Source organism: Microcaecilia unicolor, chromosome 9 (genome assembly GCF_901765095.1).
Source record: "Microcaecilia unicolor chromosome 9, aMicUni1.1, whole genome shotgun sequence".
Taxonomy (NCBI): domain Eukaryota; kingdom Metazoa; phylum Chordata; class Amphibia; order Gymnophiona; family Siphonopidae; genus Microcaecilia; species Microcaecilia unicolor.
This window is the reverse complement of record NC_044039.1, coordinates 206,780,927-206,803,831: the sequence shown is the minus strand read 5'-3', so window position 1 is coordinate 206,803,831 and position 22,905 is coordinate 206,780,927. Positions and strand designations below refer to the sequence as shown.

At 45.2% G+C, this 22,905-nt stretch overlaps 1 protein-coding gene across 1 annotated transcript in view; it reads left to right on the top strand.

Annotated features, from left to right (window-relative positions):
• The first annotated feature begins 980 nt into the window (after window positions 1-980).
• The window catches only part of RIN3 (Ras and Rab interactor 3), a 120,400-nt gene continuing 98,475 nt past the window's right edge, over window positions 981-22,905 (top strand). Inside the window, exon 1 of the mRNA XM_030214083.1 lies at window positions 981-1,380. Within this exon, the coding sequence (XP_030069943.1) occupies window positions 1,334-1,380 (47 nt within the window). The 5' untranslated portion in view covers window positions 981-1,333. The remainder of the gene's footprint in view (window positions 1,381-22,905) is intronic.

Below are 22,905 nucleotides of genomic sequence, written 5' to 3'. Positions count from 1 at the left end.
TCAGCGCCTGCACTTTTGAAAATCAAATTGAAGAACTGTTTTTTCCCTCGCGCAGCCCCAAGGGAAACAGGCCTGTAGGAAAATGCCCCTTTTTAGATTCCAGACACTACTTGTGCAGTGGAACCAAGTTCCTTTTAGACTCATCCCTTCCCTTCAAAAGCTACTCACAAAATGTATTTGGTTAAAAAGGTCTCTCTCTTTTTTTAATCCAAGCCTCAACTCAGGAAAGCAATTTTCAGCTAGGCTATTGTTTGAAAATACACTCCTATGATATATGGTCATTTACAAAGGAAACATGACTATTTGTGACCTTGAGAACATCACTTCACCCACCATTGCTTCTGGTACTTACATCGTGAGCTACTTTGAAAGAACTCACGTAGCTGAATCGCTTTGAGCTCAGGTTTGGGGGAAAAAAAGCAAGTTAGAAACTAAAATACAAAGCATCGTCTAAGAGACCGTCTTCAGCTTATGCATCTGGGGTGTGCTTTTACTGTCTTCCTGCAAACTGACCGCATGAATGCTAGGAATGGCCGGCCACTCATCTGTAACGCAGACGTAAAATAATCTGTGGCCATATTTCTCCCAAGTCAGTTTTTTTTTTTTTTTTGCAAGGGTTGGGGGTCTCCGCAGGGGGCTTTCTCGGGAAAGTTGCTAGAATTTCAGCTTGCCACTTTCTGTAGCCCGGGGATGTGTTATTTATTTATTTGTTACATTTGTATCCCACATTTTCCCACCTATTTGCTGGCTCAATGTGGCGATCGCCAATTCCGGTATGAACAGATACAAAGTGATGTTGTGTGGAAGAATGAAGTTCATGGTTTTTTTGTAAGCAGAAAGTTTTTCCAAGCTCATCTGCTTCCAGTTATGGACGCAGCAGCTCAGGAATGTGCAGACTGGGACTTGCACTCACACTGTCCCGAGTGAGATCTCCTCCCGTGACCGAGGGCAGGGCTGCCTGTGTAAGTAATTCTGTAATGTCAACTAAAAAAGCAGCCTTAACACAAGAAGAATCAGCTTGACCACCGAAGACCTGCCTCTTCCTGGAAGACTTCTCCTCCGGTCGGTCACAGACATACAGGAAGTAGAAAGAAGCCAGTGGCTGAAACCGATCTTCCTGTACTTACTTCGGCTCTCTCAAGACTTGAGAACTCCAGGGCTTACGCGCTGCTTCGCGTTTGCTGCCTGCAGGTAGCGGCAGGAGCAGGGAAACCCCAGCACGAGGCTGGGATGGGACCCGATCGGAAGGGGGCGCACTTCCCGCAGGGCGCAAAGGTCTAACCCCGCTCAACGAGGCAGAGCAGAGGCTGCCTCTGAGCCGCCGCTACCCAGGATGATGAGGACGCCAGCAGGCGAGAAGGAGCAGAGCGACCCGCCAGAGTAAGTTTCCAAACGTTATTTTTTATTTACTTTACAGTCAGTTTTGATTATTATGTGAAAGGAGACCGTCTGGCCCGGGTGATGCACACACAGCTGCTGGGTTGCCGCCTGTCACAGAGTATGATAGCCAGTGATTTCAAAGACCTCGAACTTATAAGGCATTTTGTTTCACAGGGAAACTAGGTTTGCTTGTTTTTACTCAAAGAAGCTGCAAATAACCGAGATTCATATTCACATACAGTTCACATGGTTGACACGTCACAACCGTGCATCATCTTTGTCTTCTGGTCAGCAAAAGAGTCAGAAACACTAGTGAGCACTGCATCAGGTCGAATTGGTGAACACACATGTCAGTGCTTTGATACGGAATGAAAAGGAAGCTTTCCTGCTCTACACACACAATGAGTGGAAGTGACCTAAGCCTACAATTTTGAAGTGGATCCATATGGAAAAATGCCAAGCTACATCCCTCACTGTTGGGAGTAGGTGTATTCAGACACAGGAGCACAATTGGGGGAGGGGAGAATGAGGTTTCATAACTACTTCAATATAGGTTGGACAGGGTGACTTTTACGACAATGGGTTACATTTTTTTTTTTGCATTTAATGTATCCTAATAGCAAAAATCATCAGGTGTAAGGTGGGCTTGGCATGTTCTGTGCAATTAAGGCAAGGGTGGAACCTGGTCGCAATTAGCATAGCTGCATTCGTTGAGGAGGTTCTAATTGAAGCTGTGCTAACTGGACAAGTAATCATGCACGATTGACTGCTGGATGCTGTCCGTGCCCATTCTCTGTCCTTGCCCCCACCCAGTTCCCGCCCCCCCCCCCCCAACTCAAAAAGCTCAAATTAGCATGTGCAAGCTGCAAACCTGCCACTGTAACAGTTGGTGCACTTGTGCAATAGCAGTTAATTGCACTATTTCACACGTTAAGGAGACTAACATTGAGTGTGCAAATTTGGCTGTTTGGCCAAAATGCGCTCGCAACTTAATTAACAAGCCAATTGGCGCCGGTAATTGGCCAATAGCAAGCAAGTATTGGCACTAATTAGAACTTACTCGCACCACTTTTTAAGTTGTAAAGTGGTGCATGTAAATTCTAATGTGCCGCTCTCAAAAGGGGCCATAGCCATAGGAGGGTTATAGGCGTGTCGTGGGCATTCCTAAAAATTCCATGCACCGTTACAGAGTTTGCCCGGTCTGCACCTAAGTTAGGTGCAGGCATCGACACCAGTTAGCATACATGGTTGCGCCTAAGTTTTAGTCGCGAGGACAGGCATTATGCATATTCTATAAACTGCATCTAACTTTAGGCAAGGTTAGCGCTAAGCACGTTTTTTTTTTCCGGTACCATATGTAGAATCTGGCCCTAGTAAAAAGGCCCCTTAGTGGTGTGCAGCTGAAAGATTTTTGTGCTGTGTCGTGTGTTTTTTTTCGTGGCTTCCCCTCCCCCCCCCCCCCCGTATCGTCATGGGAGTAATGTGGAGGAGTGGCCTAGTTGTTACAGCACTGGTCTTGCAATCCAGAGGTGGCCAGTTCAAATCCCACTGCTGCTCCTTGTGATCTTGGGCAAGTCACTTAACCCTCCATTGCCTCAGGAACAAACTTAGATTGTGAACCCTGCTGGGACAGAGAAATATCCAGAGTACCAGAATGTAACTCACCTTGAGCTACTACTAAAAAGGTGTGAGCAAAATCTAAATAAATAAATATTGAGATTCTACATGGAATGTTGGTACTATTTGAGATTCTGTTGCTACTATTTGAGATTCTAGATGGAATGTTGAGATTCTGTTGCTACTATTTGAGATTCTACACAGACTGTTGCTAGTGGAGGAGTGGCCTAATGGTTAGAGCACCAGTCTTGTAATTCAGAGGTGGCCAGTTCAAATCCCACTGCTGCTCCTTGTGATCTTGGGCAAGTCACTTAACCCTCCATTGCCTCAGGTACAAACTTAGATTGTGAGCCCTCCTGGGACAGAGAAATATCCAGTGTACCTGAATGTAACTCACCTTGAGCTACTACTGAAAAAGGTGTGAGCAAAATCTAAATAAATGTTACAACTGCATGCATGTTTGGAAAGAGATGGGGATGGGGACCATTGTTAACAAATAGATCCATTTACACCGGGGATGGGGACCAGATTACATCCATGTGCACACCTCTAATGTCAACTCGGTGGAACAGCAAGACTTTGATATTTCAGAAAACAGCTTACTTACTACTTTCTTTAAGTGTTTTTTCTTACTTTGCTTAACGTAAAGTGTTAAGAATGTTTTTCTTTAATTTACAAAGTCGCTCAAATGCAGGCTGTATGTGGTGATGGGAAAGAAAACTGGAAGGATGGTGAGGGGATGGTAGCAATATGATGCAGAATGGAGAAGAAGATGTGGGGATGGATCCAAACTGAAATGGGAACCAAATTAAGTCCCCGTCCACATCTCTACTGCACACTATTGACGGCACATGAAAAAAACAACACAAAACGTTGTGCTTTTTTCTGCTTGTTTTTCATTTTCCAAGGACATGAAATGACATAGGAAGTGAGCTGACATGAAAGCACATCCCTGCCATTTAGTAAATACTCTATGCAGCAGACCAAGGGCCCTGTTTACTAAAGCGTTTTAGCGTTTTTAACTTGTCTACAATTAGCGCGCACACTAACTGTGTAGGCGCCTATAGGGATATTGTAGGTGTGTACAGGGTTAACATGTGTACATGGTTAACGCGCGTTAAAAATGCTAACGCGGCTTTGTAAACAGGGCCCCAAGGGTCATACAGATTGAGGGGCCAGATGTGCTAAATGTCTTCTAGAAGTTGTGTCCATTTTGAACATCTGCACCGTAAGGCCTTTTTGTTGTTTGATGACAAAATTTCTGTAATTGCATGAATCGTGTTTTCTCTCTTGTTAGTAAGGTAGGGAGATTCAATTTGACGATAGCTGGGGTTTTGCTTTTGGTTGTTTTCCTGTTTTGTATTCCATTTTTTGTCCACCATGTTTGTTTCTATCCAGGTGAAATATCAGGGCTGGAAATTTAAAAATATGGAATGCGCAGTAGAGAGTTGCATGGGGACAGAAATCAAACCCGTCCCCACTAGAATCGAACCTGTTCCCATCCATCACCGTACGGGAATCTAACCCCTCCCTGCAAGAATTTAATGGTACAATAAAACAAATTGCTGTTGGCTCTCTCAATCTCTCTCTGGGTTTGAGCCACAGCACTGCAGGCAAGGAAGGAATGGAACACTCTGTCACACACATGTAAGACTTCTTTTATTCACTGGCACTGTGTGCTAAGAGATCGTCACATGCACGCGGCAGTAGGTCAGGTGACATCTGATGCTCGTGACTATGTCAGAGCTGAGGTCTGCGCATCAGCCCGGGAGCAGAGAGGATTAATAGTAACATAGTAAATGACAGCAGATAGAAACCGGAACGGTCCATCCAGTCTGCCCAAGAGTCACATTCATTACCAATTCGTGATTAAATCCACAATGAATGTGATATTTTATACTTGATTATGGTCCTTCTGTGGTGTTTCTGGGACGTAGACCATAGAAGTCTGCCTGGCCCTATCCTTATGTTCCAACTGCTGGAGTTGCCCAAGTCCACTGCAGCCTATTTGTCTTCTCATTTGCGGGACACAGACCATAAAAGTCTGTCCAGCACTGTCCTCATGTTCTAGCCACTAAAGTTGCTGTCTAAGCCCTTTCCAGCCCATCCTAAACCAGATTCCCATGTGCGAGACACAGACCATACAGGTTTCCCCAGTATCGGCCCTAGTTCATCACAGCCAGAGTCGCCATCTAAGTGTCACTCGACACATCCACACACATGCAGCCATTTAAGATTTTTATAACTTCCATTTTCTAATTAGAGATCTTCTGTGTTCATCCCATTCCTTTTTGAATGCTGTCACCATTTGTGTCTCTACCACCTCCTTAATGGAGACTTTCCGCATTTGTGCTGTTAAAGCAAGGAGGAGGAGACAGCACTCAAAGAACTTGGTACTCGGTAGGTGAGAGGCTGGCGCAAGTGCAGCATACACTTCTACGGGAACCCCACAGGAACTGCTTCTGTTCCCACGGGAACCCCACAGGAACTGCTTCCATCCTCACGGGAACCCTGCAGGAACTGCTTCTGTTCCCACGGGAACCCCACAGGAACTGCTTCCATCCTCACGGGAACCCTGCAGGAACTGCTTCTGTTCCCACGGGAACCCCACAGGAACTGCTTCCGTCCTCAAGGGAACCCCGCAGGAACTGCTTCTGTTCCCACGGGATCCCAACAGGAACTGCTTCCGTCCTCACGGGAACCCCACAGGAACTGCTTCTGTTCCCACGGGATCCCCACAGGAACTGCTTCCATCCTCACGGGAACCCTGCAGGAACTGCTTCTGTTCCCACGGGAACCCCACAGGAACTGCTTCCGTCCTCACGGGAACCCCACAGGAACTGCTTCTGTTCCCACGGGATCCCCACAGGAACTGCTTCCATCCTCACGGGAACCCTGCAGGAACTGCTTCTGTTCCCACGGGAACCCCACAGGAACTGCTTCCGTCCTCAAGGGAACCCCACAGGAACTGCTTCTGTTCCCACGGGATCCCCACAGGAACTGCTTCCGTCCTCACGGGAACCCCGCAGGAACTGCTTCTGTTCCCACGGGATCCCCACAGAACTGCTTCCGTCCCCGCGGAACCCCGTTCCCGTGCAGGTCTCTAATGCACATATTTAGGGCCCTGTTTACTAAGGTGCGTTAGCATTTTTAACACACCTACAATTAGCGCGCGCTAACTGTGTAGTCACCTGTAGGGATATTGTAGGCACGCACATGGTTAACATTCATTAAAGATGTTAACACGGCTTAGTAAGCAGGGCCTTTAATTTGCCATAACACATAGCCTTCAAATTTTTGTATTACTCAATGCACAGTCTCAGTATTCAGGACCCTTTTAAGAACATAACATAAGCATTGCTAAAGGTCCAACAGTGGCCAATCCAGGTCACATGTACCTGGCAAGATCCCAGAACAGTAAAACAGATTTTCTGTTGCTTATCCTAGAATTTTCCCAAGTCCATCTTAATAATGGCTTATGGACTTTTCTATTAGGAAATTATCCAAATCTTTTTTAAACTCTGCTAAGCTAATTGCTTTTACCACATTCTCTGGCAAATTTCTCCACTTTGTTTTAAGTTTACTACTTAGTAGCTTCATTGCGTGCCCCTTAGTCCTAGTAGCGATTCACATCTGCTCCTTTCACTCCACTCATTATTTTATAGACCTCTATCATATCTCCCCTTAGCCATCTGTTCTCCATACTGAAGAGCCCTAGACACTTTTGCTTTCCTCATAGGGAAGTCATCCCATTCCCTTTGTCATTTTCTTCACTCTTCTCTGTACCTTTTCTAATTCCACTGTATCTTTTTTAAGATGCAGTGACCAGAATTGAACACAATGTTCGATGTGCGGTCACACCATGGAGCGATACAGAGGCATTATAACATCCTCATTTTTGTTTTCCATTCCTTTCCTAATAATACCTAACATTCTATTTGCTTTCTTAGCTGCCGCTGCACACTGAGCAGAGGGTTTCAACATATCATCAACAGTGACACCCAGGGCCACCAAGAGACTGAACTGGGCCCAGAGCAGGGCCGCCACCCCCCAGATCATGGCTGCTCCTGCCCCCAGATTGCTCCTGCACCCCCCCTCCAGATCGCTTCAGCAAAATACCTTTTGCAATTTAACAGCTTTGAATAACTTTGTGTCATCAGCAAATTTAATTACCTCACTAGTTACTCCCATCTCTAGGTCATTTATAAATATGTTAAAAAGCAGCAGTCCCAGCACAGAGCCCTGGGGAACCCCAATAACTACCCTTCTCCATTGAGAATTCTGACTATTTAACCCTACTCTCTGTTTTCTATCTTTTAACCAGTTTTTAATCCACAATATACACTACCTCCTATCCCATGACTCTCCAATTTCCTCTGGAGTCTTTCATGAGGTACTTTGTCAAACGCCTTCTGAAAATCCAGATACACAATATCAACCGGCTCACCTTTATCCACATGTTTATTCACCCCTTCAAAGAAATGTAGTAGATTGGTGAGGCAAGATTTCCCTTCATTAAATCCATGTTGACTTTGTCTCATTAATCCATGCTTTTGAGTAATTTTGTTCTTTATAATAGTCTCTACCATTTTGCCCGCCACTGACGTCAGACTCACCGGTCTATAATTTCCCGGATCTCCCCTGGAACCTTTTTTAAAAATGGGCGTTACATTGGCCACCCTCCATTCTCCTGGTACCAGGCTTGATTTTAAGATCAATTGCATATTGCTAAGAATAGCTCTGCAGTTTCACTTTTCAATTCTATCACTACTGGGTTGAGGACCATCTGGTCCAGTCAACTTGCTATTCTTCAATATGTCAAATTGCCTCATTACATCTTCCAGGTTTACAGAGATTTGTTTCAGTTTCTTTGACTCATCAACACTGAATATCATATCTGGCACTGGTATTTTGCCTGTATCTTCCTTGGTGAAAACTGTAGCAAAGAATTCATTTAGGTGTCCTTTTACTAAGGTGCAGTAACAGCTTTAGTGCACACTAAATAAGATGCTCATAGGAATATAATGGGCATCTTATTTAGTGCATGCTAATCATTAGCATGCACTAAATCTATTAGCGCACCTTAATCTCTGCACTGTGGCCTTATTTTCCCTGGGTGCCCCATTTACTCCTTGGCCATCTAGCGGTCCAACTGATTCTTCATATACCTAAAAAAAATTTTTACTTTATGTTTTTGCCTCCAACACAATCTTCTTTTCAAAGTCTCTCTTTGCCGTCTTTATCAGCTCTTTGCATTTGACTTGACATTCCTTATGCTTTCTTATTATTTTCAGTCGGATCCTTCTTCCATTTTCTGAAGGATGTTCTTTTAGCTCTAATAGCTTCCTTCACCTCACTTTTTATACGTGCCGGCAGTCATTTGACCTTTGTTCCACCTTTCTAAATATGTGGAATATATTTGGTCTGATCTTCGAGGATGGTATTTTTGAATAGCATCCAGGCCTGATGTACATTTCTGACCTTTGCAGCTGCTCCTCTAAGGTTTGTTTGTTTTACTACTACTACTACTATTTAGCATTTCTATAGCGCTACAAGGCGTACGCAGCGCTGCACAAACATAGAAGAAAGACAGTCCCTGCTCAAAGAGCTATGTAATAAAAGTGAGCCAAGTATAGGACAATCAAGCCATTGTGACATCACTGATGAGGTTGGCTCTTATTGGTGGCCTGAGGCATTATGACATCACAATATTAGCTCTGGTTACAAGAGACTACTACTATTACTATTTATCACTTCTATAGCGCTACAAGGCATACGCAGCGCTGCACAAACATAGAAGAAAGACAGTCCCTGCTCAAAGAGCTTACAATCTAATAGACAAAAAATAAATAAAGTAAGCAAATCAAATCAACTAATGTGAACGGGAAGGAAGAGAGGAGGGTAGGTGGAGGCGAGTGGTTACAAGTGGTTACGAGTCAAAAGCAATGTTAAAGAGGTGGGCTTTCAGTCTAGATTTAAAGGTGGCCAAGGATGGGGCAAGACATAGGGGCTCAGGAAGTTTATTCCAGGCGTAGGGTGCAGCGAGACGGAAGGCGCGAAGTCTGGAGTTGGCAGTAGTGGAGAAGGGAACAGATAAGAAGGATTTATCCATGGAGCGGAGTGCACGGGAAGGGGTGTAGGGAAGGACGAGTGTGGAGAGATACTGGGGAGCAGCAGAGTGAGTACATTTATAGGTTAGTAGAAGAAGTTTGAACAGGATGCGAAAACGGATAGGGAGCCAGTGAAGGGTCTTGAGGAGAGGGGTAGTATGAGTAAAGCGACCATTCTCTTCATTTTATCGTAGTCTCCTTTATGAAAGTTAAATGCTAAAGTATTGGATGTCCTGCGTATAGTTACTCCAGAGATTATATCAAATCTGATCATATTACAATCACTGTTATCGAGTGGCCCCTGTACCAGATCATGCGCTCCACTAAGGACTAGGTCTAGAATTTTTCCTCCTCTTGTTGGCTCCTGAACCAGCTGCTCCAAAAAAACAGTCCTTGATTTCGTCAAGGAATTTTACCTCTCACTCATGCCCTGATTTTTACATTTACTCAGTCAATATCAGGGTAATTGAAATCGCCCATTATTACTGTGTTGCCCAGTTTGTTTGAGTCCCTAATTTCCGATAACATTTCTACATCCGTCTGTTTATCCTAGCTAGGCAAACGGTAGTACAAACCTATCACTATCCTTTTCCCCTTTACACGTGGAATTTCTATCCATAAGGACTCCAAGATGTGTTTTGTGTCCTGCAGAATTTTTAGCCTATTCGATTCAAGGCTCTCCTTAATGTATAATGGTAACCCTATCACTGCGATATAATTTGTACCCTGGTATGACAGTGTCCCATTGGTTATCTTCCTTCCACCAAGTCTCAGAGATGTCTGTTACATCTATTTTTTCATTTAGTGCAATGTACATTAGAAGTCCAAAAACCCAGACTGCTCGGGGATCGGGTCAGTCCGGATTTTGGGACCTTCTGGATTCTCAGGCGGTACTTGTTACTTAGCAAACAGCCTCCCTCCCCTGTCCCCTCTCCCAGCCCCACATGGTCAGGTGTCTTTCCTAGCCCTGCCTGCTTGTTCTTTGTTACAGGTACCTTTTGGCTGCCTAGGGCATGCAGCATGCAGGGGCGTAGCCAGACCTTACGGTGGGAGGGGGCCAGAGCCCGAGGTTGGGGGCACATTTTGAGTGCTGCCCCACTGCCAGGTTCCCCCCCCCCCCCGCCATGCCTTGCTTCGCTTCGCCTCCCCGCCACCTCCTCGCACCCCCTTCACCTCCTCACACCCCCCTCGCCTCGCAAACACCTTTGCTGGCGGGGGTCCCCAACCCCCGCCAGCCAAAGCCTTCTTCAGCGCCATCTCCCTGCCCTGCTCTTCTTGCTGCTCCTGTCCTGTGCACGCTAACGCTCCTCAGTTTCACGTAAAGGAGCATCAGTGTTCACAGGACAGGAGGAGCAAGAAGAGCAGGGTAGGAACGCGGCTGCGCCGGAGACGGTGCTGAAGGCGTCGGCTGGCGGGGGTTGTGGACCCCATAACTACGTCCCTGGCAATGTGCCTTTCCCTTCTTACCCATCCCACCCTTCTGATACAACTTCCTATTGTTGGAAGAGCAGGATGAGTCAGAGTGGTCAGTATTTGGGGGGGGGGGGGGGAGTGCCAGGCCATGCGAGGGGGCGATGGAAAGGGGGAGGCATAGCCACCGGGGGTGGGGCCTTGGAGGCCTGGGAGAATGAGATAAGCAAGCGCAGGGCCAAGAACGGAGGGAGCAAAAGCTGTACCGGGTGGAGATGGGGAGGAGTCCTGATTCTTGGATGATCATCTAGATTCTCAGGCTGTTGTCAGGCAATTTTGAAATGTCCAGATTTTCGAGTGGTCCGGATTTCTGGCATCTGGATTTCCGAACTTCTGCTGTATTGTAGCTCTCCCATCAATGTTTGTTGCTCCTTTTTACAACTTGCTCAGCAGATGAGGGTGATAATTTGTAATCTCAAAAATCTGTCTGTGCTTTGTGCCTTCTGGAGGCATATTTTCAAAGCACTTAGATTTACAAAGTTATGTGGAGGAGCATTTTCGAAAGAAACGTCTAAATCAGAATTTGAATGTTTTACAAAGATGTCCAAATTCTGAACAGGAAAGAAGGTCATTTTTGAAAAAGATGGACATCTGTCTTTTGCTTTTGAAAATACTAAGGGCATCTTGTGATTTTGGATGTTTTGTGATTTCAATGTCTTTGTTTTTCGGCCATTTTCAAAAAAAACCCAAAACGATCCAAGTGTAAAACGTCCAAAATCAAGCCATTGGGACATAGGAGGAGCCAGCATTTTTAGTAGACTGGTCCCCCTGACATCCCAGGAAAGCAATAGGGCACCCAAGGGGGCGCTGCAGTGGACTTCATAAAATGCTCCCAGGTGCACATCTCACCATTGCGCCCTTATCTTGTCTGCTGAGCCCCCCAAAACCCACTACTCCCAACTGTACATCACTACCATAGCCCTTACGGGTGAAGGGGGCACCTATATGTGGGTACAGTGGGTTTCTGGTGAGTTTTGGAGGGCTTGCAGTTTCCTGCACAAGTGTAATAGGTAGTGGGAAATAGGAGCCTGGGTTCACCTTTCTACAGTGCACTGCACCCACCACTAGGGACCTGTATGCTGTTCTAATGGACCTGAGTATAACATCTGAGGGTGGCACAGAGGCTGGCAAGTAATGTTCTTAATGACAATACAATTTTTGGGGGTGGGAGGGGGTTAGAGATCACTGGGGGAGTCAGGGGAGGTCATTCCTGATTCCCTCCAGTGGTCATTTGTGGCACCTTTTTGTGCCTTATTCGTAATAAAAACAGGCCTAGCTCAAAACGTCTAAGTTTTAGTCCTGGATGTTTTTGCTTTGTTCCATTATGGCTGAAAGACGTCCAAGTCTTAGCAACGCCCAAGTCCCGCCTTGAACACGCCCCTGGCACTCCGCCTTGAGATTTGGATGTCCTTCTGACGGACTTCGGAGAAAGACGTCCAAAAAGAGGTTTCGATAATAGTGGTTTGGACTTCTCTGTGAGATAAACGTCCAAGTACTGACTTATGTCACTTTTTGGGCGTCCATCTCTTTCGAAAATGAGCCCGATAGTAACCTATGGAATTTTGTAAGTCTAAGTGCTTTGAAAATGAGCCCCTTAGTCTACTACGGTCTGTATTGCAACTGTCTTCCCTGTTTTGCTGATTATTAAAGACACCTTGTTCCGAACCATGCGCTTTTGAGCGACCGTCAGCCTTCCCCCGGTTTCTAGTTTAAAAGCTGCTGTATCTCCTTGATTCCCTTTACTGAGGAGGTGTGACTCTTATGGTGGGAGGGGGGGGGGAAAGAGGGGGGAGGGGTCTTTTGGAGGTAAGGAGAGGACGGGAGGGGTGGGAGGTTGGGGAATGGGTGGGTAAGAGAAATGAGGTCAATGGTATAGGCTTCATATTAATAATAGAGGGGTAGGTTGGGGGTAACAAGGGGGAAACAATTGCTGATGCAATGATATCTTTCCACATCCTGGTGGACATTTATATAGTTGAGTTAGGGGTTACCTGGCAAGGGAATGCGTCAGGGGCGTAGCCAGACACCCAACTTTGGGTGGGCCAGGACTCAAGATGGGTGGGCAGCAGAACCCCTCCCTTTTCACAGGTGATTTGGTCTCTCCTAGTCTCACCTGCATGCCATCTGCTATTTACAAGGTATGCAGGAGGGACAGTTGTTGGGAGTTGTCAGCTGGTGGGGCTAGGGAATCAGCATAGGTGTGCTGCTACTGGGTGGGCCTGAGCCGAAAGTGGGTGGGCCTGGCCCACCCAGGCCCACCCTTGGCTACGCCACTGGAATACGTATTTTCTGCTATGCCATCCATAAAATTGTCGAAAGGTAAAAGTGGTTGATATTGAACAATTTGATCTTTAAGATGTTTATTGTTAATTTCGGTTCTCTCCAAGGTTGCAGTTTGGGGGGGGGGGGGGGGAACCACAAGAGCAAGGGTTCCTTCCCTGACGTACAAGCTTATACTAGGCTATAAGTTGCAGTCGGCATGGTTGAGCTGAGGGTAGACCAGGGGCTTAGACTTTTGACAGAGGGCCCGTACACAGCTATGACTACAGCGGGTTTCTGCTATTATACTTCCCAGCCTTGCATAATTGAGGGGAGGAGCAAAGGTTGGGGAGGGTTTGGGGGGGGGGGAACATTGGGAAAAATACTTGATGGCACATGTTATCTCTTTTGTATTTACGTATACTAGAACACTTACTATTTGGTACATCGTGGTTCTTGACTATTTATTTTTGTTACGTTTGTACCCCGCGCTTTCCCACTCATGGCAGGCTCAATGCGGCTTACATGGGGCAATGGAGGGTTAAGTGACTTGCCCAGAGTCACAAGGAGCTGCCTGTGCCTGAAGTGGGAATCCAACTCAGTTCCCCAGGACCAAAGTCCACCACCCTAACCACTAAGCCACTCCTCCACTGTTGCTACTATTTGAGATTCTACATGGAATGTTGCTATTCCACTAGCAACATTCCATGTAGAAGTTGGCCCTTGCAGATCACCAATGTGGCCGCGCAGGCTTCTGCGAGTCTGACGTCCTGCACATACGTGCAGGACGTCAAACTCACAGAAACAGAAGCCTGTGCAGCCTTCTACATGGAATGTTGCTAGTGGAATAGCAACATTCCATGTAGAATCTCCAATAGTAGCAACATTCCATGTAGAACCTCCAATAGTAGCAACATTCCATGTAGAATCTCCAATAGTATCTATTTTATTTTTGTTACATTTGTACCCGCGCTTTCCCACTCATGGCAGGCTCAATGCGGCTTACATGGTGTATTGTGAGCTGATCCATCAATAAAAAATTGTTGAAACTTAAAACAGAGAAACATAAATTTGAAATTGCAGTGCAAGGAAATAAATGAAAACCTGGAATTATTAAACAAACACAAAAAAAAGTTGCTGTATCTCCTTTTTAAATGGTTAAGATGGAGCCCATCATTCCAGAATAGGCTTCCCCTTCCCCAAATCTAAAAACCCTCCTCCCTGCACCATACATATGTTTCACTATATACACCCGGGGCTCCGGTCAGACTCTTTATTCTGCTCTCTATTCCTCTTTATGCAGGGAATTCATTTGTCAGAAACGCTGATTCTTTTAAATCTGAGACAGTTCAGCTTTTTCCAGCACATAAGCTCTGCTTTGCACACAGATGTTTCCTCCCCCCCCCCCCCCCACACACACAATGACATATGCACACACTTACCCTGCAACATAAATGCACTGTTCGGAAAATGCCTGTTCAGGGCTGGGTCAGGTTAATGTCTTTGCAGTTTACTTAAGGCTGTGAAAGAGCTCTGTCAGTTTTTAGCTTATCAATTGTGGCCCTTTTTACCGCAGCATATAAAAAAGGCTGAACATAGCCATGCAAGGGGGAGCACTTACTGCTACCATGTAAAATGAGTTTATCTTGTTGGGCAGACTGGATGGACCGTACAGGTCTTTATCTGCCATCATTTACTGTGTAAATGCACAAACCTTGCAATTTCTATCACCGAACGTCAAGGAAAGGAAATTGCACAACCAGTGAGAAACATTCAGTCTACAGCGGTAAATATCTAGCGTCAAGTCATAGACCCAGTGTCAGGTCAGGCTCAGAGCGTGCTTAACATTTCCTCTGAATTGTTCTAGTTGACTTGAGAAATAATTAAAAAAAAACCTTTCTGCAAACGCAAGACGTTAACTCTTTTCCTCCAAAATGCAACACATTGAACCCCACAACAAGTGAGGTAAAAAAAAAAATAAAAAAAACTCACACGTAAAAGTACAGTGGGGATATACAAAGGGCTCCTTTTACAAAGGCGCGCTGAAAAATGACTTGCGGTAGTGTAGGTGTGGGTTTTGGGCGCGCACCGATCCGTTTTTTGCCACGCGTCCATTTTGGATCTGAGACCTTACTGCCAGTCAAAAGACTCACACGGTAACTGGGCGGTAATGACCTACGCATGCCAAATGCCACTTGGCGCTCGCCCGAAAATAAAAAATATGTTTTAGACGTACGTATTGGACGCGTGCCAAAAATGAAATTACCGCAAGAGCCACACGGTAGTCTGGCAGTAACTCCATTTTGGCACACATTGGACACGCGTAGATATTTACGCAGCTTAGCAAAAGGGCCCTAAAGTTTTACTCCGGGAATCATAGTAACATAGTAGATGACGGCAGAAAAAGACCTGCACGGTCCATCCAGTCTGCCCACCACCGGCTCTGGCACAGACCGTATAAGTCTGCCCAGCACTATCCCCGCCGCCCAACCACCAGCCCGGCACAGACCGTATAAGTCTGCCCAGCACTAGTCCCGCCTCCCAATCATTCGTTGTTCAAAACTAGACGCATGAATGGTTGTGGATTTCTTGAACAATTGTCACTCTACTATAGGCTATAACCAGTGATGATCCCATGCTGGTTGCCACCCGGGGCGAATCGCCGCTGCGCACCCCCCCCCCACCCCCCCGGGTGCAGCACGACACCCCCCCTCCCCCGGTGCATTCTTAGCGCTACTGGGAGCAGCCGCGCGGCTGTCGGCTCCTGTTCTGGGGCAGTGGGAGCAGGGAAGCAGCGGAGCCGACAGGCGCGCAGCTGCTCTCTGCACCTCTCCAGCAGCGTGCACCCAGGGTGGACCGCCCCCACCTCCCCACCCTCGGTATGCCACTGGCTGTAACGACAAGGAGATACATTTCTTGGATGTTTTGATTACATGAGAGGATGACAAATTTATTCGAAGGATACTGACTGTAATTTCTTTATTTGCATTATGGAAGTGTGCATCATCCTCACCTGAAGAACAGTCTGCTGGTATCTCGATTTTTGAGGCACCATAGAATGTATTCCTCGAATGATGATGTATTTGATAAAATCAGGTGAAGTATGGGATAAATGTAATGCCTGTGGATATCCTTCTACAGTCGTTAAAAGAGCCCAGAACAGGACCTGGTATAATTCTAGAGGTCAACTGTTGTCCTACCGGGTGATGACTGCTGATGATAAGGGCAATGTCTTGTGTTTTGACGTTTTCAGGGTTAGCAATTAAGGTGGGTCAGATTTTGAAGAAGTACTGGAAGATATTGGAAGTGGCTCACAAGTCGGGCAGGGCAGCACCACGCGCTTTTCTATCATACCTCAACTATGCACAACATATAGCAACGCTTGACAAGGTATCCGAGAAAGAGTGGAATTTATTATGGCCACAGCATTGTACAACTTATACCCTGTTTCCCCGAAAGTAAGACCTAGTAGAGGTTTTCCTGAATTGGTAGATATAAGGCCTCCCCCGAAAGTAAGACCTAGCAAATTTTTGTTTGAAAGCAGGGCCGCCGAGAACCGGACAAGGCCGCCCCTGGGCCGCCCCCCCACCCGAGGTCGCCGGGCAGCCCTCCACCCACCCTCCGTCGCTCCTGGAACTAACCTTAAACGCCTCCTTTCACCTTCGCAGCAAGCAGCCGCAGGGCAGACCTCTCCTTCCTTCCATGCCCCGCCCTCGCGGACGTTACGTCAGGCAAGGGTGGGACACGGAAGGAAGGAGTGGTCTACCCTGCTGCTGCTTGCTGCGAAGGTGAAAGGAGGCGTTTAAGGTTAGTTCTGGGAGCGACGGAGGGCGGGCGGGCCAACCCCGATGTTTCCCCGAAAAATAAGACAGCCCCTGAAAATAAGACTTAGCGCATTTTTGGGGGCAAAAATTAATATAAGACAGTGTCTTATTTTCGGGGAAACACGGTATATGCAAATACATTCATATTATCAAACAATTTCATTTCTGTATACATCTTATAGTTCTAAGCCATCAGATATATAAATAGATTATCTATCTAAAGCATTTGGGGGGGGCAAAGCGGCCTAGCCTTTTGAGTCACACCAGCTCCTCTAATTTTTATTAAATGTAAATTAAATTTTCAAATTAATAACAAACGAATATCCCATTCATCTAAACATTTAATATAGTTTGGTTACAACAGATAATATGCTATTTAAGGGGCCCCTCGTATTAAGGTGCGCTGAAAAATGGCCTGCGGTAGTGTAGGTGCATGTTTTGGACGCGCGCAGATCCATTGTTCAGCGCACCTGTAAAAATGCCTTTTTAAAAAAAAATTTTGACAGAAAACGGACGTGCGACAAAATGAAAATTGACGCGCGTTCATTTTGGGTCTGAGACCTTACTGCCACCCGTTGACTTAGCGGTAAGGTCTCATGCGTTAACCAGGTGGTAGCGGTCTACGCACATCAAATGCCTTTTACCGCCTGGTAGCGCCAGAATAGCAAAAGTATTTTCTGGCGTGTGTAGGGGACGCACATCAAAAATGAAATTACCGCCCAGGCCACGCGGTAGCTGGGCGGTAACTCAGAATTGGCGCATGTTGGGCACGCATAGGGGCTTACGCAGCTTGGTTAAAAGGGCCCCTAAATAAATAAATAGGATACATTTCTTTACAAGTGACTAATTGTTGTGTGATGAGTTGCTATTTCCCAATAAGAATCAGGAGATATAGAAACATGACGGCAGATAAAGGCCATATGACCCATCCAGTTTGCCCATCCTCTGTAACCCCTAATTCTTCCGGTTCCTAAGCAATCCCACATGCTTATCCCATGCCTTTTTAAACTCTGGAACAGTCCTTGACTCCACCACCTCCACCGGGAGGCCATTCCACGCCTCCACCACTCTTTCTGTGAAATAATACTTCCTTAGGTTACTCCTAAGCCTATTCCCTGTTAACTTTGTCATACGCCCCCTCATTCCAGAGCTCTCCTTCATTTGAAAAAGGCTCTCTTCCTGTGCATTAGCAAAATTCACCCTTTCCTCTCTGAGCACACCACCCGAACTCTCGTCCGCTCTCTCATTACCTCTTGCCTTGACTACTGCAAGCTACACCTCACTGGCCTCCCACTTAGCCATCTATCCCTCCTTCAGTCCGTTCAGAACTCGGCTGCACGTCTTATCTTCCACATGGACCGATATACTCATATCACCCCTCTCCTCAAGTCACTTCACTGGCTTCCGATCAGGTACCGCATACAGTTCAAGCTTCTCCTACTAACCTACAAATACACTCGATCTGCAGCCCCTCCTTACCTCTCTACCCTCATCTCCCCTTACGTTCCTACCCGTAACCTCCGCTCTCAAGACAAATCACTCCTCTCAGTACCCTTCTCCACCACCGCCAACTCCAGGCTCCGCCCTTTCTGCCTCGCCTCACCCCATGCTTGGAATAAACTCCCTGAGCCCATACGCCAGGCCCCCTTCCTGCCCATCTTCAAATCCTTGCTCAAAGCCCACCTCTTCAGTGTCGCCTTCGGCACCTAACCATCATACCTCTATTCAGGAAATCTAGACTGCCCCAACTTGACATTTTGTCCTTTAGATTGTAAGCTCCTTCGAGCAGGGACTGTCCTTCTTTGTTAAACTGTACAGCGCTGCATAACCCTAGTACTGCTCTAGAAATGTTAAGTAGTAGTAGTAGTAGTAGTAGTATTACATATAGCAGTGATTTAACCAGAGCTGAGATTGTGATGTCATAATGCCTCATTCCACCAATGCCTGAGAGCCAACCTCATCAGTGATGTCACAATGGCTTGATTGTCCTATATTTGTCTCACTCTTATCTATTAGATTGTAAGCTCTTTGAGCAGGGACTGTCTCTCTTTCTTAAATTGTACAGCGCTGCGTAACCCTAGTAGCGCTCTAGAAATGTTAAGTAGTAGTAGTAGTATTACATATAGCAGTGATTTAACCAGAGCTGAGATTGTGATGTCATAATGCCTCATTCCACCAATGCCTAAGAGCCAACCTCATCAGTGATGTCACAATGGCTTGATTGTCCTATATTTGTCTCACTCTTATCTATTAGATTGTAAGCTCTTTGAGCAGGGACTGTCTCTCTTTGTTAAATTGTACAGCGCTGCGTAACCCTAGTAGCGCTCTAGAAATGTTAAGTAGTAGTAGTAGTATTACATATAGCAGTGATTTAACCAGAGCTGAGATTGTGATGTCATAATGCCTCATTCCACCAATGCCTAAGAGCCAACCTCATCAGTGATGTCACAATGGCTTGATTGTCCTATATTTGTCTCACTCTTATCTATTAGATTGTAAGCTCTTTGAGCAGGGACTGTCTCTCTTTGTTAAATTGTACAGCGCTGCGTAACCCTAGTAGCGCTCTAGAAATGTTAAGTAGTAGTAGTAGTATTACATATAGCAGTGATTTAACCAGAGCTGAGATTGTGATGTCATAATGCCTCATTCCACCAATGCCTAAGAGCCAACCTCATCAGTGATGTCACAATGGCTTGACTGTCCTATACTTGGCCCACTTCCCCCTTAGTGTGAAGAGTTTCAGTCTCTGGTATCCAGAGCTGAGATTGTGATGTCATAATGCCTCATTCCACCAATGCCTAAGAGCCAACCTCATCAGTGATGTCACAATGGCTTGATTGTCCTATATTTGTCTCACTCTTATCTATTAGATTGTAAGCTCTTTGAACAGGGACTGTCTCTCTTTGTTGGATTGTACAGCGCTGCGTAACCCTAGTAGCACTCTAGAAATGTTAAGTAGTAGTAGTACATAAATGCCCTTGAGATATCTAAATGTTTCTATCATGTCTCCTCTCTCCCTCCTGTCTTCCAGCGTATACATGTTGAGGTTCATAAGCCTGTCCCTATAATTTTTGCATTCAAGACCGCTTACTAATTTCGTAGCCGCCCTCTGGACCGACTCCATCCCGTTTATATCTTTCCGTAGGTGCGGTCTCCAGAACTGCACGCAGTACTCCAAATGATATCAAAAGATATCAAACAAGGAAGAAAGAATACACTCTTCTTAGACCACCATAATCCGAAAAGGCATCTATTACAGTCTTCATTGTATAATTCTGGCAAAAGAAAAATGTAATATATTTTGAAATGAATGTATATTGGTCATGCATATAAAAGTCTAAAGGGGGTCTGTTTGCTAAGCCGTGGTAATGGCTGTCTCGGCGCTAATGCCGACAGAGCCTGTTGGCATTAGCGCTGAGACAGCTGCTAGCATGGCTTATTGAACAGCAATGTAGATGTATAATTTAAAATTAAAATGATATGTATACATTAATGAAAAGCGTAAGATCTGAATTTATAAAGGCAAACAAAATAGGATTAGCTAGAGTACATCGAATCTTTCAGCACGCCAACGCAGATAATCCAAGACAAGCTCCCTTCTTTGACCCTTTAAAACAGCCATTCCCAACCCAGTCCTTCTGGCGCAGCTAAGGCCCTGTTTACTAAGGTGCGCTAGCGTTTTTAGTGCACGCTAAACACTAGAGACGCCCATAGGAATATATGGGCGTCTTTAGCGTTTAGCGCGTGCTAATGTTTTGCATGTGCTTAAAACGCTAGTGTGCCCTTAGCGCTGCTTAGTAAACAAGGTCCTAAGTCCCATCAGGTTTTCAGGATATCCACAATGAATATTCATGAGAGAGATTTGCATGCACTGCTTCAATTACGTGCTTAGTTGAGCTCTGGCAAAAGTGTTGGCTGTTGATTGTGTGACTGTTAAGATACCGTTTCTCCGCTGGCATCTTGTGCTCTGGAGAAGGGTTGGGGGAAAGTTGCTTACAGTGATGCCTTAAAGAGCAAGGGGTCTCAGTCCAGTGCTCGGGACATGCAGCTAATCAGGTTTTCAGGATGTCCATAATGAATATGCATGAGATAAATTTACATGCACTACCTCAATTGACTGGTGAGGTGAGAGCTGAGGACTGGGCTGAGAACCACTGTTATAGAGCATTATTGGGGGGGGGGGGGGGGAGGGAGGAGATAATGACTGGGAAAGGGAACAAACACACTGTTACTTGTTGTAGGATTGCTTTTCATCGAAGATGATGGATATTCATTTATTTATTAATTTGTTACATTTGTACCCCACAGTTTCCCACCTATTTGCAGGCTCAATGTGGCTTACATGGTACCATGAGACGTTAGCCATCTCTAGTGATGATGACAAATACAGAGTGATGTAATTATCGAAAGAGATTATATGTTACAACATTAGGAGAATCGTATAGAAGAAGAGTTATATAGTGTTCATTACGGGCTTTGTTTTCGTTGTGTTGCTGGGTTCAGGCACTTAAGTTGGGTCAGTGCCTTTTCGAACAGGTTAGTCTTTAGTGATTTCTGGAAGTTAAGGTGGGTTGTACGTTGTTTTTATGGCTTTCAGTAGTGCATTCCACAGTTGCGTGTTTATATAGGAGAAGCTGGATCCGTATATTTTTTATTTATTTATTGCATTTGTAGCCCACCTCTTTGCAGGCTCAATGTGGCTTACAATTCATCATGGATACTGGAAATAGAAGTGAGTATACATTTGGTTTACAGAGGGTTTTGTGTTACATGGTGGTGAAATACATGATAGTGTTACAGCAGAAAGACATTACAAGGCAGTTCTGGAAGTTTTAAAGATTATACAGTTACACCTGTTGATCTTTGTGATATATCTTGTCGAAGAGATAGGTTTTCAATAGTTTGCGGAAACTGGTCAATTCATAGACCGTTTTCAGGTTACGTGGCAGCGCGTTCCAGAGCTGCGTGCTCGTATAGGAAAAGGTAGATGCATGCATTGATTTGTATTTGATTTGTATTTGAGTCCTTTGCAACTAGGGTAGTGAAGATTTAAGTATGTTCGTGATGGTCCAGTTGTGTTTCTTGTGGGCAGATCTATAAGGTCGGTCATGTATCCCAGGGCTTCGCCATAGATAATTTTGTGGACCAGGGTGCAGATTTTGAAAGTTATACGTTGTTTGATTGGGAGCCAGTGCAGTTTTTCTCGGAGGGGTTTGGCGCTTTCGAATCGTGATTTTCCAAATATAAGCCTGGCTGCTGTGTTTTTTTTTTATTTTTTATTTATGAATTTTCATTTTACATTCATGCAATAACACAAACATATGGCAATTTTGAAATATAATATTCTTAACAAAGAAAGATAGGAAAAATTATTTCTAATGTTTGTCCACAATTTGGTTCAAGAAATGGCTGCTGTGTTTTGAGCGGTCTGTAGTTTGTTTGTGAGTTGTTCTTTGCATCCCGCATAAAATTCCATTGCAGTAGTCTGCATGGCTTAGTAGCTGTCTGTGTTGTCAGTGTGCAGATGAAACAGATTTCTGATCTGATGAAGGGTTATCTTCGAAATAATGAAAAAATGTGTTAAGTTAGTCCAATAAAAAAGGTATCATTTTATTTTTATTTATATATTCTTTTTTTAAATTTTATTCCTGTTGATTACAGATGAAACAAGAATATACTGACTTTTTTTTTGTGGATTTGTTCTCGTATCCGTTTTACATATTATGGCATTAGGGGTCCTTTTACTAAGGTGCTATGAAGAATGGCCTGCGCTAGTGTAGACGCGTGTTTTGGCCGTGTGCAGTATTATTTTTCAGCGCACCTGTAAAAAAATGCCTTTTGGGGGGGGGTGCGAAAATGGACGTGCGGCAAATTGAAAATTGGCACGTGTCCATTTTAGGTCTGAGACCTTACCGCCAGCCATTGATTAGCGGTAAGGTCTCACGCATTAACCGGGCAGTAATGGTCAACGCGCATCCAAATGCCGATTACTGTCTGCACGCCAGAAAATAAAAATGTTTTCTGACATGTCTGTCGGACGTGCGTCAAAAATGAAATTACCACCTGGGCCATGCAGTAGCCGAGCGGTAACTCAGAATTGGCGCACGCCATAGGCGGCGCTTACGCGGCTTATTAAAAGGACCCCTTAGTGAAGAAAGATTTTGAAACAGTGGAAATGATTCTATAAAACTACATAAAAGCATAAAAATAAATCTGATGTTTTTTTGAATTAGTATGGACAGGGG